General features: G+C 34.8%; 4 protein-coding genes and 1 long non-coding RNA gene across 6 annotated transcripts; 2 read left to right on the plus strand and 3 right to left on the minus strand.

The window, feature by feature from the left end:
- Positions 1-97: 97 nt before the first annotated feature.
- Positions 98-1,289, minus strand: LOC123229357 (phosphoprotein ECPP44-like). The gene is made up of 2 exons (XM_044655126.1): positions 864-1,289; positions 98-777 (listed from the first exon to the last, which is right to left on the minus strand). The coding sequence occupies exons 1-2, from the start codon at positions 1,101-1,103 to the stop codon at positions 340-342; spliced, it is 678 nt and encodes a 225-aa protein (XP_044511061.1). The 5' UTR covers positions 1,104-1,289; the 3' UTR covers positions 98-339.
- Positions 1,186-1,893, plus strand: LOC123229358. The gene is made up of 2 exons (XR_006504861.1): positions 1,186-1,305; positions 1,382-1,893. It is a non-coding gene; the product is annotated as an uncharacterized LOC123229358 (long non-coding RNA).
- A 2,105-nt stretch (positions 1,894-3,998) lies between these two features.
- LOC123229848 (lysine-specific histone demethylase 1 homolog 1) lies at positions 3,999-6,953 on the minus strand. The gene has a single exon (XM_044655836.1). The coding sequence runs from the start codon at positions 6,883-6,885 to the stop codon at positions 4,453-4,455; it is 2,433 nt and encodes an 810-aa protein (XP_044511771.1). The 5' UTR covers positions 6,886-6,953; the 3' UTR covers positions 3,999-4,452.
- A 1,357-nt stretch (positions 6,954-8,310) lies between these two features.
- LOC123229998 lies at positions 8,311-11,877 on the plus strand. 2 transcript variants are annotated; one of them, XR_006504999.1, is made up of 3 exons: positions 8,311-8,735; positions 9,065-9,205; positions 11,334-11,469. XR_006504999.1 is itself a non-coding variant. In XM_044656083.1 (2 exons), the coding sequence occupies exons 1-2, from the start codon at positions 8,623-8,625 to the stop codon at positions 11,539-11,541; spliced, it is 321 nt and encodes a 106-aa protein (XP_044512018.1). In that variant the 5' UTR covers positions 8,353-8,622; the 3' UTR covers positions 11,542-11,877. The 2 variants fall into 2 exon arrangements, 1 of the variants encoding a protein (XP_044512018.1); XM_044656083.1 differs by lacking the exon at positions 9,065-9,205 and having other exon boundaries at positions 8,353-8,735; positions 11,334-11,877.
- A 738-nt stretch (positions 11,878-12,615) lies between these two features.
- LOC123229997 (lysine histidine transporter-like 8) lies at positions 12,616-15,957 on the minus strand. Its single transcript, XM_044656082.1, has 5 exons — positions 15,694-15,957; positions 15,471-15,604; positions 14,509-14,936; positions 14,140-14,271; positions 12,616-13,258 (listed from the first exon to the last, which is right to left on the minus strand). The coding sequence occupies exons 1-5, from the start codon at positions 15,876-15,878 to the stop codon at positions 12,773-12,775; spliced, it is 1,365 nt and encodes a 454-aa protein (XP_044512017.1). The 5' UTR covers positions 15,879-15,957; the 3' UTR covers positions 12,616-12,772.
- Between the last annotated feature and the right edge of the window lie 1,533 nt (positions 15,958-17,490).

The raw sequence follows: 17,490 nt of genomic DNA on the forward strand, positions 1-17,490 counted from the left end.
AATATTATTTTATTTTTAATTATTTAATTTTATAATAATATATTATTATTATTATTTATACATAAAATTATAATAAAATTTTATTCGACAACCAGAGTGATCCGAAATACTCAAGTAGAAATTCAATAATGAAAAAAGGAACACCCTGTGGGGCTGCGAGCATTACTTCAAGCCCAAAACAAAAGCCAATACATGTCAACATTAAACATAAAACTCTTCACATTCAAAGCTTACATATACAGCACTCATATTATTAGGTATACTGAACCAAAATAACAAATAAAAGAAACATAAACAAAATCATAACAATTCAATCAAACCACGCAATGATCATATTTCTTAATGGCAAGCACTATCTTTCTCTTTCTCTTTCTCCTTGTCCTCTTCAGTCTTGGGGTGGTACCCAGGAAGCTTCTCCTTGATTTTCTCCAGAAGGCCTTTCTTTTCCTTTGTCTCTCCTTCATGAGATGGTGCCTCTGTGGTGGCAACCTCCACTGCAGGCGGAGGAGGAGGAGGAGGAGGAGACTGAACTTCCTCAGTTTTCTTATGATGTCCTGGTAGTTTCTCTTTTATTTTATCAAGAAAACCCTTTTTTTCATCAGGATGAGGTGTCTCTTGCTCAACCACTTCAACAGGAACCACCGTGTCAACGTCCTCGTGCTTTTGCTCTTCCTTTTCTCCAGATATCTTCTCCTTCAACTTCTCCTTCAATCCCTTCTTTTCCTTCTTCTTCTTCTTCTTCTTTTCTTCTCCTTCGCCTTCCTCCTCATCGCTTGACTACATGCATAACAACACACCCACAAAAATTATCATACTGCAAACCAACTAACAAAGGAAATTAAATACAATACGGTAATACTTACAGAGCTTGAACTGCTGCTTCCAGATCGGTTAAGCTTCTCTAACAGACATGGCTTTTCCTCCACTTCAACCTTTGACTCCGATTCAGATACCTGAACCTTCTCAAACTCTGTAACGATCACCTCCTCTTCAGGCTTCTCCTCTTCTTTCTTCCCCAAGAAATCAAACACCCCACGATCCTTGATCTCCTCCACTGCAGTGGGCTCAAACTCATGGCTCTTGCTGCGGTGCTCTTCGGCCATAGTCTTATGATCAGCAATCAAAACACAACGCAAAGAGAAAAACTTGTTATGAGTGAAGAAAAACTTGTATTCAACACTATCAGATGCTATCTTGAAGATACATCAAGACTCAGTGGCCTTTATAGTGCGACGCGACTAAGAAATTATAAAGCCAAAAGCGGTTCTGTAACCGACGTAAGCCTTAAACTGAGAACAAAAAAGGGTAAAGAACACTCGCTTGCTAGATATACAGATAACGTACTCGCTTTACATGACGAACACGTTTATTTTCTTAATAGGTGTCACAAGAGATCGCCAGTTTGGTGCGGAGTAACAGTCAAACTAAAAAGAAGAAAGTGGAAAGTGGAAAAGGCGCGAGAGAAACGCGCTGTGATAGTGTCGGTAAAGAATACGACCGAATGAATAAACGACACGCGTAAAGAGAGCGTGAATGGTTGTCTTAGTGGGGCCTCGAATTGTCCGTTTTTAAAATGAGAAGGGAGGTCGGCGTAGGGTTGGGGCCCAGAGAGGAGCCTAAGTGGGACCACGCGGGAGTTGCGTAATCCAGCAGATGGACGCTTCGAGATTTGCGACTATTGGTGGGCCGTGGGCTTGGTTGATATTAAAGAGACGTCATTTGCATCAGGAGTCTGTGGGTGGACAGATGGTCGGTTTGGTGCTGCTAAATTCCCTTACCCAATGCCGCTTTTGGTGGACGGCCACTTGTACTCGCTTGTTTGCACGTGACATCACACGTGACATGTTCTAATTGTCTGCAATTAATAATTTTATGCTACATTTGAGATACGCAAGTCAGAGATTACCGACGTTTACAATTTTTCAATAAACAAACAGAATCAATTTTTTAATCGAAAATTAACTGAAAAAAAGGTTTTAAACACCTCCATCAAACATATTATATTATCAAATTTTTTTATTGAAATTGTCAAATTTTATTTGTAATATTAAATAAACTAAACATTCAAATTTTACAATTAAAAGAATTTAATTTTCCAATTTTTTAATATAACAAACCAAATTTTTAATATTTTTTATTAAAATTATTATGCAAACATAATTAAAATTGTCTATTTACTAATCGTTAGTCATTTTTTTAGCACCGTATCCACGAATTTGATTGAAAAAAAGTTTTAACTGTATAATACTTTTGTTTTTAATGGAAACCTCACATATAATACTTATATTTTATGAATAATATTATATAAATTAATGAATATATACTAACAAACGACCAATCATTATAAGATTTAATAATTTAATGATTTATTTTATTTGTAATTTAAAATTATATACTATTACTTAATTGTATAATAATATATCACTTTATTAATATTTGTTAATGTCTATCCAATAATACATGTAATTGAAATATAAAAAAGAGTAGTTAAAACTTGTTATAAATAGGGCCTCTTAATAATTTATCATTCATCAACTCAGAATGAGATAAAATAATAGTTTAAAAAAGTACTCACTATCTTTTAGGGTTGTGTCCAATCCAAGTTGGTTTGTTTCGTTTAAATCTATCATTCAATTCAAATGAATCAATTTTAAACTTAAACTAATTTGTTTAAATTGAAATTCTCGTTCATTCACTTGATGATATTATTTATTTTATCAATAATTTGTTCATTCATTTAACAAAACTGTTTATCTTATTGATAACATTTTAATTATACTAAATACTGATTTAAATGAATTCAAACTAAATATTATGAATTCAATCTAAACTCAAATTAACTTTAGACTAGGCTTGAATCAATTCCACACCTATTATCCTCCTCATTACATTGAGTTTTCCCCAGGGAAAGTTCAACTCCCGTCCGACAAATGAAAAGATAAAATACGAGTGAGCTGGATTGGTAGACAGATAAATGCTAGGAATCCTCAGGGGAAAAAAAAAAAAAAAAAGAGAAAGAATTAGCTTTGCTATAGCAATGCTGAATTGTTGACAAGAGTTTGATCTTGAGCCCGACTAAAACTAATATGGTAGTCAGATAAATGTCAGGAATCCCTAGAGAAAAAAAAAAAAAAAAGGAAGAAGAGAAAAAATTAGCTTTCTATAATAATGCCGAATTATTGACAAGAGTTCGACTAAAACTAAAATTTACTTTCTTTTAACTTAATTTAATTCAAACAGAACCATAACATGAGCCCGGTCCAGCTCAGATGACTTCCACCCCTTATACAAGCCCACTTGAAATACTAATCCCAATTCACCACCAAAAATGGTTGGGCGCATTGAAGCCAATTAAAGGTGACTACATTTTGAGGCCCTTCTCTTTTTCATCAGATAGACCGTATATTAATGGAACAGAGCTCGACATTGTGCCCATGGTAGCGATCAAAGCCCAGACCAACTCACTCTGATCAGATTATGCTTCCCTTTCACACCTGACAAATCAATATTTGTATACGAGGGAACTGAACACATTTGTAAATCTACCTAAATGATGAGAAATGCCAACAACATAGAAACAAATCTTTAACGTTTATATCTGAACCTAGAATATGGTTGGATCCGAGACAAGCAGAGCTTGAATAAATATTGGCTCGAGCTTATTCGAATTCGTAAACAATATCATTAGAAAGATAAACAATAACACCGGAGAGATAAATCATTGGCGAACCCTTGTACATGTGCCAAGCTGCCGAATTCAAAATCCACCCCTAATCTGGAATGCTAGTATTAAGAGAAAAGATCTCGATATTGTTCCCAACTGCTGCAGCCCATAAAAAGATACTGAAAGAGTTTCCCCTGATGAAACAATATGAATGCTTCTAAATCATCTCATCCCCAACAACAATTAACAGCAACCTCCCTAGTTAAACAAACTTGCAGTTTTCATAACATTTCGGATGACTGACAATTTCTCAAATCTGGGCATATATCAAGCATTACAAGCAAAAGACATTGCTTCTGGTTCTGGCCTATATAATTTATGGCATTACCAAAAAACAAAAAATAAGTTACAGAGGTGTTCAGCACAATGAAACAAATTCAGTTCCAGTAGTCAACCACAACAATACAATAAAATGAAAAGACAAAAGCACAGCAGAAAGTTGATAAAGAAAATGTCACTTCTCTGGAAAGAATTTAACTAGAAATCAATGCTAATTGTATGATGAAATCAATCATGTTCTAAATTAAAATAAAAGGATCTAGTCCTGTGAATGTGAAAGTTTCTGACATGACGTAAACCATGTAATTGACTTAAGGCTATCTCCAAACATATCTATCCAGAGTCGAACAGAAATAAATTGAAAATTTTGACAATCTAATAAGTCAACCAAATCCAACTATTTCTCAAACTAATGAATAAACTTATTTCTCTGAGACCAGAATATAATCTTAAACACCTTCATCTAGGTTTAGTTTAGCTGCTTTAATGCCAGTGATAAGAGACTCTCCAGCATTACACAAGCCTCTCCTTGCAACCAATCTCACTCCAAAATTGTGATGTAACATTTTCATCCTGTTCTTGTCTCCATCTAACTCACTAAGGTGAACGGCCTGCTTCCGTGATATCAAGCAATATAGACAAAGATAACCACAGTCCAACTTTTCTCCTTGAAATTTTACCCTTATCAAAGCATGGGATTCAGGATCATTAGACATTGGGTCAAACAAAGCATCAAAAGTCCCAAATTTTAGGTCAGGGGTCTCAAATAATTTTTCCAAAATACCACTTTCCTTAGAATCATTATTATTTTCTATAAAAGTTAAAGCCATTGACCTTCTCTTGGCCACTCTTAGTATGTTAGCAGCCTCCCTCATCCCACTTAAAAAGGCTCCATGCATTGTTGCTGGATACTGTTTATTAGTTGCCTCTCCAGCAAAGAAAACTCTCCCCTCTCCTACACTCTCCGCAAGGATATCATAATCATCGCCTGAAGAACCAACTGCAACATAAGAGTAAGACCCATGGGAGAAGCAATCCTTCCCCCAGCGGGTACAGATTGCCTGCACTGGATCTGGAACAACAATCCCTTTTGGATGATAAATACCCCTCAATATTTCCAATACTCTTTTCACAGATTCCACAGGAGACATAGTCTCAAATTGAATTGCAGCATCCCCTGCAACAAGAGCAACAAGTAGTGGTCCTCCAGACACAGAAGAATAGCTATAAAACAAAAAAAATTCACCTCGCATGCTTGAATCTTCTGTCAAATGCCCAAAGGTATCAATCTCTCCACCCCAAAAATTATGAGGAAACAACATTGCAACCTTATTCAGCAATCCATAACCTAATCTCTGTATTGCATCTTTCTTTCTTTGTGGAAGCTCGGGTACAAACTGAATCCTTCCTTGCTTGAGTACACCTAATGGCACTGTACAAAGAACCATATCTCCACGGAACTCCTGACCACCTGCGTACACCATAATCCCATCAACTCCATATCTGATAGTCTCCACAGTCCTTTTATAAAATATCGGAAGATCCTCAGCAAGTGCTCTAACAAACCTTTCATTGCCACCAGGAATAAAACAATGATCACCACCCATCTCATATGGATCATCTTGATCCCAAAAAGCCATCGACAAATTAGACATCAATGAAGCATTTGCATACTCCAAATTTGCTAAATGCCAATTCAAGAGCATTCGCTCTTGTGGATCCTCGGCAACTTTATAAACATTTCTGAAGGCTTCAAGAGCACTTCCTAATGGAACATCTACAGATTTAAATTCCTCAATCATAGCATGTCTAAGTTTGCAAACTCTATCCAACAACTTATTAAAAGCAACCTCTACTCTAGAATCAATATCAGCATCAATTCCTTTACCATTAGGTAGATACAAAGGACAAATATCTCTCACCTTATGTAGTGGCAGCCCTAACTGCCTAGCAAGAACTCCAAGCGGATTCCCATTTATTCCGGTGAGGACACTACCTCCTAAATCCACTGCAGCGACCACGCTATCGCCTTTCATCTTACAAGTCTTAACACGTCCCCCAGGCCGGGCCCTACCTTCCAGAACGACAACCCTAAACCCCATTGAAATCAACTGCCTAGCAGCAACTAAACCTGCAAGTCCTGCACCCACAACCACCACATGAGCCCTCTCCACACCGTCGAGTGACCTCAATTTTGCTTCTTTAATAGGCGGTGCCAGTCCAAAATTAATGTAACCATGCTCTAGTAAAAAATTATATGCAGAATCGACTAGGGCTTTGTGCTCGGACCTAATTGACTCAAGCGCATGTTCACGCGTCAACCAAACAGAAACATTTGATCTCCAGCGAGCTAGAATGTGGTTTCTCACAACAATATAGTTGGCTTGTTCGATTCCTCCAATTCTAGATACTACATTGGCTTCGATTTCTTCTTCGGTCAGGGAGTCAACAGGGAATCCAACCGATATCGCGATAAGAGCTTCAGTGTCAACTTCTTTGGCCAGGCACGAGAATCTAGGGCGGCGGTTCTTGGCAAACGATGGATTGCCGTTGAGTTCGGTGAAGAAACGCTTTCTACGGCGCCTTTTTCTAGGAGGCGGGCCCGGTTCAGCGGGGTTAGGGTTTCTGGGTTGTTGTTCTTCGGGAGTGGGATCAGACGAATCATCTTGAGAGTCCGAAACGGGAGCCTCGAGTGTCGTATTGTTGGGTGGGGACTGAGAGTTGTTGGTTTCCGGTGTGTTTAAGGCATCTTCAGTTTCGTGATGGATTTCGGGTGGAATTGGTGACAGTGTGGCATCGGATTCCGGTGAAGACTCTTCGGAAACGACGTCGTCGTTGGGGTTATCCGACGCCTCTTGCTGCGGCTCGGTGCCTGAATCCATTGTGCGTTAATCGTGTAACTTTCTGTAGCTTTGGATAGTATTACCATGGTTTGGAAATTATAATTAATAGGAATTTGGTTTTTAACAAGGACGATTAATTCAAATTAAAATTAGAATAATATTCATTACATCACCAATAATATCTAAACTAGACCGCACAAAATTATGAGATATTAGTTAGATATGATTTTATTTGGACTGCTTGGATCTAGTGTTTTACGACTCTAAATTGGACTAACCAATCAAATTGATTCAACTAAAATTTGATGATCCATTTGATTTAGATCGATATTCAAAGATTAAATAGTAATTAAAAATAATCGATCCCAAATTAATTACTATAGATCAATACTTTGTGTTGAAGTCTAAATATAAAATTTTGAATTTTTGCCCAGTTGTTGCAACTCCCAAATACACTTTGTTCGGTTATATACCACCATCATGTTACATTTTTTGTTCAGTCATATATTATTCTAGTGATAAAAAAAGAATATTTAATTTCAATCATATATTATATAATTTACTGATATTAATGTCCTAATTTAACTGTCAGTAAGATCAATCCACCCCTTGATTGTGACAATACTTATTATGAGTCTAAAAATATTGTCACATACCATCAAATCAATTATGTTTGGTTAAATAAAATTATAATGTTTATTTAAGATGTCATTTGACAACCAAACTTGAACTATTAATTTTAATCAGGTCAATGTTTGATGAAATAGTTAAAATATATTTAATAATAAATTCTTTTGATTGGGTTATTTAATAATAATTAATCAAATCAAATTATTTTATAAATCATATTAAATTAAATTATAATTTTTAAAAAGATTGATCTAATTTTATTATTTGAATCGAATTAAACATACTTTTTAAATATAATCTCAAAATAACATAAAATAAAAGTTAAAACTTTTAAATATCTAAATCACCAACAACCCCCTTATTTTTTTTTTTTTCAGTAACACCCATTTTTCTTGAGCCAAATAAACCTTAGCCGTTGTTATCACTTTCAGAAACCATATTCAATGATGATTTGACTTTCCAATAAATTCAAAGCACCAATGTCTCTAATTATAGTTCATTTACTCAATGATTTTGTCAATTCCCGTTCATCCACAAAACCACAAATTACTTAATTAGAAAACCAATGTTCATCTCCTTCCATGATGTGAATAAATCTAATTTTGATATTTGTCATATGTCTTATCTTTTTCAATAACTTTAGATTTTTAGTTCGATCGTTGATAACAATAATAATGAGATTTAATAGTGGTTAAAATTTTAGGGGTAAAAATAAAAATTTTTAAATATATTAAAAAGATAAAACATCGTGTTTAAAACTTTTGAGTTTATACTAAAAACGATAAAAGAGTTTATTTTGAATTTTATCAAAGAATATGTATAATAAAATTATTTTTTGAACCCTCGGACCATTAGGGTGCTTAGGCCAATCCTTAGATGGCAAACTGTAATTTACTCTTTTATCAACCGTAATAATAATCCATAGTTATACGTTCATAACTAATAACCCTGAATCAAAGAAAGAAAGGGGAAAAAATATTCTGAGAGAAGGTCCAGGTAAAAGGCCAAGACCAATTTGAACGTCGAAGCCCTTTTCGCTTGCTGCTTTTCTGCCATTTCATCGTTCAATTCCTCGCTGAAATCTCCATCCATAAACGAGGCATAAAGCAATTCTGTCTGGAGATTGAAACAAAAGCCAAGGCAGCAATGATAACGCGATCGAATCTGGCGGAGCAGTTGCGAGAATATCAGAATCGATCTAAGCACGATTGGGCTTCTGTCTCATTTTTTTCTTCTACTTCTAATTTACATTCTTCCAGGTAACATTTAATTGCATCTTAAGTTTTCGTTTATCGCCACAATGTTACAGTTTCTGTATTATTTCTTTGCTGATTGTTTGTTTGTGAGATCTTTAATATTGTTGTTGTAATTTAGAAAGCGGTTATAATTTACGGCTCTATTGATTTTAGCTTGAATGATTGGGTTTTTGGTGCTTTTAAGGACTTTTAATTGTTTTTGAAACCGATTAGTGAGACCGTTGATGCTTGGTTTTGCTTTATATTTAGTTTTAATTCATCAATATATATATATATATATATATATATATATATATATATATATATATATATGTTTATTAATATCTTTTCAGAGAATTGTAGCTTGGGAGGCATACAATATAGTTATGATTCATCTATTAGAGAAAGAGGTTGGGGACCTGGGGTTATGAGAAATTCAGAGAGTTTAAAAAAGAGTGAGTAAAACTACACGTACAAATGGTGGTACATAACAGGTACAAACAAATTGATGTTTCATCATTGATTGGACAATCTAATTGTGTAATTTATCTTTAATTCAAAATCAATCAATTATATGATGACAAGTTAGTTTGCTTATACCCATTAATGCTAACTGCTTGTACATTAATTATTATTGAAAAAAATCTATAGCTAACATCGTGTTGGAGATGATAGATATGTTCATTAAACAATTAGGAGAATCATGTGCAGTTAAGAGTTAAATTTTGGATGTAACAGAAAATTTACCAGTATGCTTGAATGCTCTATGTGTTTCTTCATAAACTAATTGGCCATGCTTTCATCGGCAATTGGGTTACTAAATAATTTAGTTGGTAGTATATAAATACTAAAATAACTTATTCAAAATACAAACAAAAGTCAGTTTATCTCTAATTGAAAATAAATACAAACAGACTAATATGTCATTATGTGATTGGGTGGTCAAATTGTTTTATTTATCTCTAATTTAAAATTAATCAATCATATGATGACTCGTTAATTTGCTTGTACTTGTTAATACTCAACCACTTGTACATGAACTGTTTGAAATAAAAACAATAACTAACATCATGCTTGAGATGATAGATATGTTCACTTAACGAGCAGGAGAATCATGTGCAGTTCAGAGTTAAAATTTTGGATGTAACAGAGATTTTACTAGTATGCTTGAATGCTTTATGTGTTTCTTCAGAATCTAATTGGCCATGCTTTCATTGGCGTTTGGGTTACTAAATTATTTAGTTGGTGGTATATAAATAAAAAATAAGTTGAAAGTGATAGGTGTGTGCCATTTACCATGATAAGTTCTTGATGTGAGGTTTGTAGCCATTCTGTTCTATGTGGGTTTTGGAAATGTAAAATTATTCTTTTCGATCTATAAGGTCTGGTGTTTTTTTTCCTCTTTTTTTTTTGGGGGGGGGGCTTGGGGTCAGTAACTCATCCAGTTGTAGAAACTTGATATGGTGATTTTCGATGATAGATAAGATTGATACATTCTGTCAAGTGTCAACTGTCAACTACAAAAGCCTTTCAACAGTCCCATCCAAAGTTTTAGTCTTTAGAATTCTTGTGATATCTAATCCGGTTTGGCCCATGAACCGGACCGAAACCAGCCCGGATTGAACCGAAACCAAAACTAGATTTTATCGGTTCAGTTCCGGTTCACCTAATTTTAAACTGTGAAACTGTCGGTTCACATGTGATTTATGAACCGACAGGTAAACCAACGGTTTACATAATCTGAACTGGAAAATTTAATTTATTTTTGAATTTTTTTAAATTAAAAAAAAAAAAAAACCAACGGTTCCCGCACATATTTCAGATTTTATCCCCTGCAAAGTGCAGAATTTTTGCAGTCCCCTGCCAAAATTCTAAATGTAGTTTTCCCTTCCCCCCCCCCCCTCTTTTTTAAATTTTGTTTTTTAAATTTTTCCTATATATATCTATTTAATCTCTCAACTCTCCCACTCAATCCTTTAAACTCTCTTATTTACTCTTATTCTCATTCTTTCAATTCTTAATACTCTCTTAATCTTTCAATCAAATTCTCTCAAATTTAATTAAATTCTTTCTTTATTTTTTATTAATTCCAATTTCTATTTCTAATTCCAAATTCTCTTAAATTTTATTAAATTCTTTCCAATTCCAAGCCTTTCTTTTAATTTTCAATTATTGTAATTAAAAAATTAAAATTTTCAATTTTAATTTAAGATTTTAGAATTGACGGTTCAATGTCGGTTTCTAACCGGAGTCATAAACCGGAACTGTCGGTTTCAAACCGGTTACAAATCGTCCTATTACGGTTTCGGTTCAGGGTTCTTATTTTTTTGAACTGTGAACCGACGGTTACCGAAACCGTCGCTTCATAAACCGTGGCCAGGACTAATCTAATGAGTTTTAACCTCACTTTTAAGATTAAAACTGTGCAAGGATGAATTGTAGTAAACTTAAGAATAATTTTGAAGCTAGTTTAAGTAAGTTATTGATTGTAATGGAGTAGCTTGATTGCCATTGTGATCTTAATGAAAATTATTATTCTTTTGATATAGACGGCTTTCCACTTAACACTCTGAATTTGTGTTTTGGCTTGTGGTTATTAGTGATTACCTTTTGTGGATGCAGGGTTGATGTTGTGATCTTCGTAATATGGGAACTTATCATTCTAGCTTTCCTGGTTTTTTCAGCAGTATCGTTATATTTTAGGCATTTGCAACTTGCTTTTATCTTGGTATGCATCACAATGCTATTGCTTTTATGCATGAAAATTACAAAGCAAGTGAGATTGGCTAGGAAAAAGAAACGAAGGATGCTACTTCCATTGTCAATGTGAAACCACAAGTTGAGAACTTTTTTAAACAATCCAACTTTGTTGTGTAAATCATGAGAATTGTTGGCCGTTGCATTTGGTCTGAGCTCTCTTTGGTTTATTGGAGCCTGTAATTGCAACTAGAGTAAGTTGATTAAAAGAATATGATTGATGTGAATTTTTTTTGACAATTACCGATGAAAGTGGTGTCTTGTTACCTCTCAAGATGCTAAGTTGGGTTGTTTCAACTTGCAATTGAATGAGGATCAGGTAGTTCAGGGTAAGGTAATTTGCTACTTGCTTGCTGTATAAACATTTTCTTTAAGAAATCAATATCCTAAGAAGATTTACTTGCATAAATTGCTAGTAGATGGATCAGAGTTTTGAAAAATAAGTTGTGTTTGTGGTTATTTCAGTCCCTGAGAAAATATATTAGTTCCTAAAATGAAGTACAGGTGGCTGTGGAACGGTGAAGCTACAAAGAGTTAAACAAACAATGGCTACAAACACGGGTAAAAATGTTGATGTATTCTCGAATGATTAAGTGTTATTTAATTTTAATTTAAAATTATTTAATTATATAACGGGACATCAGTTCCAATTATTAATACATAAAATATTATTGAGCTAAAAAATATGGGTATATTATTTAGCCAAACCTCGAAATGTCGTCAAACTTGTCAAAAATAATCCTTACAAATTTATGTGCAGATTGGAAAGCTAATATAACCACTGACATTAATTTAGAAAATATAGGTTGAAAATTTCAAGGATCAAGATGGCGAAAATATTTGCTCTGATAAATGATAAATTTATGAATCTATGCTGTTCTAGTTGGGCAGCTACTGGGCTATGTGGTTTGAGTTGAGGCTTAGAGAATTCATTTGGTAATTTGAGCTTGAATTTGGGTTCAGATTGAATGAGTTGAGTTTAAGTAAAAAATTGGGTTCACTTTTTGTAAAACGAGCTGGTTTGGATAGAATCTAGAGTTTTGGTATGGGTCTTAACTTTTCAATTTTAAACTAGTTATTTGGATTTGAATTGATTTTGAATTAGATCTTATTTAGATTCGATTTGGATGAAATCCAGATCCAGCCCTACTTCGAAAAGCTCAGGATGCTTATTGATTTGATTTAGACAATTGCATTTGATGAGTACTCATGAAATTATGGGAGGGGATTGAGACAGGTTTCATAAGCGTGCTTTTCACCTATTGTCACTATGTTCCATAAATTCTACAAGGAAATTCTGCTGCTTATTGGGGCCTGAAGAAGTGAATTTCTAAGCCCATTGTAACTAAATTCCATGTTGCTCCTATCACCACGAAGACACTCAGAATCATTCCCAGTACTCCTAACATCCAGTTAAGCCACCAAATTGCACCATATTTCGGGAGCTTCTTCATCTGTATCCACATGAAACATGGATATGCTAATGTGATGGGCAATGCGACTCCTCCGAGAAGTCCTGCCAAGTCGCGCAAGAACGGCAGTCCTACTGCTAAAAAGAACGTCAAGCTTCCAAAGAAGACTCTGAATCCCAAGCGGAGCCACCACGGACACGGTCTATTGAATCTGCTAGTGTATTTGAATTCCATATTGTCAAATGTTGGCATGGCATAAATCAGATATGAGCTTAGCGTGCTGATCAATACAAATAAGCTTGTTAACCCCTTCAGCAATTTGGATGTGTCATTTCCGTGGTATTCGAATATGGCATCCAACATTCCATTCGCAGGTATCTGCCAGCAACAACCACAGCAAACAGTGCTTAAAATATTACCTTTCATCTGGCTAATAATGATAATATGTTAAAAGTTATAACGCCAAAAGGTGGATTCGAGCCAAAATAGTTTGACTTGAATGAATCAAACTCTAGTTAGAGTTTTAATTCAAGAGTTAGACTCATTTATCTTTTCAGTGATATTATTTATCTTATCGATAATACTATTTATTTTTCTAAATGTATTGTTTAATTATCTTATTGATGTTATTGTTCGTCCCGTTATTAAATTTTCAATGATACTGTAGACATATTTGAACGAACTCAACTGTTTGAGAGCTTGACTTTAAAACCGTGAATTGGAGTTAAACTTGAACCAACTACAACTTAGTGTGAATCCACCCCTAATTTATCAACCCACAAGGCCCTTCATTTTGGGTTGCGACTTTTGCATTAAAAGTCTCATATCCCCGGACTCAAGTCATGTAGTTTCTCCATTATCCCATTTCACTCGAGTTTTATTATTTTTGCTCTGGTCTAGAGAAAGCAATAGTGTGAAAAGGTTAAAAAAATCAATTTGCACTAAAATCATGGTTGGTAAATAGCACTGGATCTAACTCGGATTAAACTTAAAAATGTATGGATTAGTTAATATGTAAATTCGGTTTAAAAATAATTTAATTTAAATAAATTTAAGCTGAAATATTTAGATAAATTATTTAAACTGAAATAAATTTAAATAATTTAATTCAAATTTAAAAATATTTTGTTTATGAAAATAAATTTATTCATTCAAACTTGAATAGTTTGATCCGAACTAAAAAAAGGAAACGCAGGAAAATATTAAAAAAAGGTAGTTGGGTTTCAAAGTGTTCTTGTGGGCTGAAATAAAAAACTCACCAGGTTTCCGTAAGCCCAATAGCCACCTATCGCAAGCGGAAGCAAACACGCTGCAATAATTATATATGCAAAATTTACTCCTCGCCACATCGGCAGTCGGGATGGATGCTTTGAACTAGAAGGCATGGTTCCCTGCAATAATAATAATAATAATAATAATAATAATAATAATAATAATCATATTTTAGACGATTGAAATCGGTAGTTGATGACCAAACTCAATAATAGAAGATTAAATAAGTTGATTAATTAAAGTTGAATTCGATCCGATGCGAGTTAAAACTGGTTCGAGTTAGAGCTATGATCGCATCTATCGCGAGGAACAATCATCTTCAGCGTCAAATGGATACACGAATAAGGTGGCTTTACCTGTATTTCGAGAATAACGTTGTGGCCTCTGAAAGCAAAGGCGATTATCCCAAGAGCGTTGAAAATATTGCAGAGCTTGGCCACTTCAGAATTTGCCTCCACTGGCTCATAGGACACGCCAGCCGGCTTACCTTGGACGACGGACACAACCCATATCACTGTACAGTAACTGATGGCTGTGATCGCCCCAATCAGGGAAACTCTGGCCATTGAATTTAAGTTGGGAAGCTGAGACAAAACCATGGCTGCGCAAGCAAACACCCAGTACCACTCTGCAACTGTTGGAGGAGTTACGTGGCATGCATCCCCACACATGATTTCGAAAATTGTTTTCATGGTCCCACCTCCTATCATGATCAGGGTCGTACATGTGCCACCTGAGAGATACATAGTCGGAAAGAGAGCCAGCAGCTTCCCCTGCTTTTCACCTGAAAAATTTCGGAGTTTCTTCGTTAAAAAAATACAAGGGAAAATAGTTGGTTCGTAAGAAAATTTGAAGTAAATTTTAACATTGTCAATCTATATCAGTTAAATATTCTGAATGCCTGATTTCATCGATTGTGGTCATTTTCATTTGGGAAATCCTATAGTCTTTTACTGGAGCTGACGATCACTTTATTTATAAGTTATGACACACACAGGTTTGATTCGCTTCAAATTGAGTTGAGTTTGAAACCAATTGGAATTCAAATCAAATCTATTATGCCTAGTTCAAACTGGTTTACAGTGTTATGAAAGCATTGCCGGTGGAATAAATATTATTGTCAGCAGGGTGAATCGAGTTGCCAGCTGAATAATAGTAAATTGGTGCTTCAACTAGAAATTGAATCATGGATTTGAATAAAACTAGTTTGAATTGGATCCACCCTAACTGAAAGATTTGGGCTTAACCCTTAAAACGACGTTTTGTATGAGATATATCCGGAGTTTGGATGAACCAGAATAAACCCACTGAAAATTACCAAAAGCTGCTATTGAAAGACGTATATATCTGCTGTAGCGTATCCCAGACTCCGATTCATGCATCTGAATCAGTAACCAGGAAGTGTACCACTGCCAAATGAACATTAAAGATAGACATGCTATTCCCCAACTCCTGAAATCAATTAAGTTGAACTCTGTTGGGTGCATGCAGAAAGTTATACAAAACCCCAATAAAATTATCAGTCAAAAAACCCAACTTACCAACCAAGAGTAACAAAAGATACAGGAAGAACAAGAGCTTGAACTCCGATGCCTGAACTCAGTGTGTGAAACGCTGAGTAGTAAGCGTTGCCATTCCTAGACTCGGTGATAGGAAGCCAAGCATCCTGGCCATGCTGGGACTCTGGTTTGGTGAAGTTGCCAACTTCTTCCAAGTCACGATCCATCACAAAGACAATACAAGGAATGCTGAGCTAGCTCTGTTGAATGTTGTCTTGAAATACAAATATATATGTGGGTGCTGAGTAGGTGAAGATGGAAGCTAGCAAGGGCAACGGTGGGGACGATGATAAAGCGAAACATGCATGCAGCATTATATATTGGCCCGACCCTACTCTACATAATATAGAAGGTCCAAAATTAAGGGTAGCCGACGTATAGCGACTGTGTGTTGGGTATGGCATTTTGATATCGTCAGCGTCTCTCACTGCTGCACTAATTATCTACGTATTCTAAGATTTAATCCAATATTGCAAGAAGATAATGTAGAATACTAAATGAACACTTGAACCTACCTTTAAGTCTTTTGGCCATTTAACAATCATATCAACTTTTACTCAAAATCAGGGTTTAAATAGATAGACCAAATTACAGTCGTAGAACTGGTTTAATTAAGATTTAGTGATCAATTGGTTTAGGTCAATCCATCGAGTTGATGTAGACCAAATTATTTTATAATTATTTTATTTATTTTGTCATTATTTCAACCATTGCATATTGATTCTTTTAATGGGTAACGATCAATCCGAGTCTAAAAACATTACGGAAAACTAATCCAACAAATTTTATGCATCGTCGGTTGAGATTTCAGATCCTTGTCTTCAGTATCACGACTTAATATATAGAAGGGAAGCGCATTGATGCAGATTTGCATGCATGGAGTCATAGAAATGTAGTGATGGAACCATTATTGATGTGATGATTTTACTTTTAAAAGTTGCTAAAGAAAAAGAATACCTATAATGAAAATGCTAGAATTGACAAGTATTTCGTCTAAAGGGTGTTATGCTAACACATACGAGAGCCTTTGTTCATATAATTATGTCATGTTGATTCATCAGTTCTAGCATCATGCGTACGTGAAATCCGATCAACATGATTGGCCAAGTGAAAGAGAATCAGAGGGATTAGGAAAAGCAAACACAACCACAGAAAAATTCAGATTCAGGTTTCTTTGCATTACATGCATGCATGTAGTGGCATAAAGAGAGCCACGCTTTTGTTTATGGCTTCCTTTTTGTGAAAGCTGATTTGTAGTTTTCTCTTTTCTTAGTTTCCCAAAGCCAAGGCTTTTGTTTCCTTATCTTTTTATGGTCAATGGTCAATATCGTCGCCTGTTCCCAAGAGAAAAATTCGCGTAAGAACTTGAGGTAAGATCCTGAGGATTTTTCTCGTAAATTCTCCTGGATGACTTGTTTGTTTTTTATCTGATTAGAGAGCCGATATGTGATAAATGAATAAGAGAATATGAATAATAGAGAGAAATAAACTGGTGAGGCTTTTTCTCATTAATTCTCTAATCCAGGTGTGCATGTCTTGTCTCTAATTGGATTTGGGAGAGGATTTAGTCTTTGTGCAAGACGAATATAAATTATTAAATCCAAACCATTTAGAGGACGTTTTGTTTAAAGAATATTTTATTATTAAAATTTAAAAATTATTAAGTATAAATTTTTACTATATTTTATAAATTACTAAAATTCGAAGGCAAAAAAGCTGGTCTAAAGGTACCCGTTAACACTTTAGTATTTGCTTGACGGCTAGCAAAAGCATAAACGT

Source organism: Mangifera indica, chromosome 11 (genome assembly GCF_011075055.1).
Source record: "Mangifera indica cultivar Alphonso chromosome 11, CATAS_Mindica_2.1, whole genome shotgun sequence".
In the NCBI taxonomy this organism is placed as follows: domain Eukaryota; kingdom Viridiplantae; phylum Streptophyta; class Magnoliopsida; order Sapindales; family Anacardiaceae; genus Mangifera; species Mangifera indica.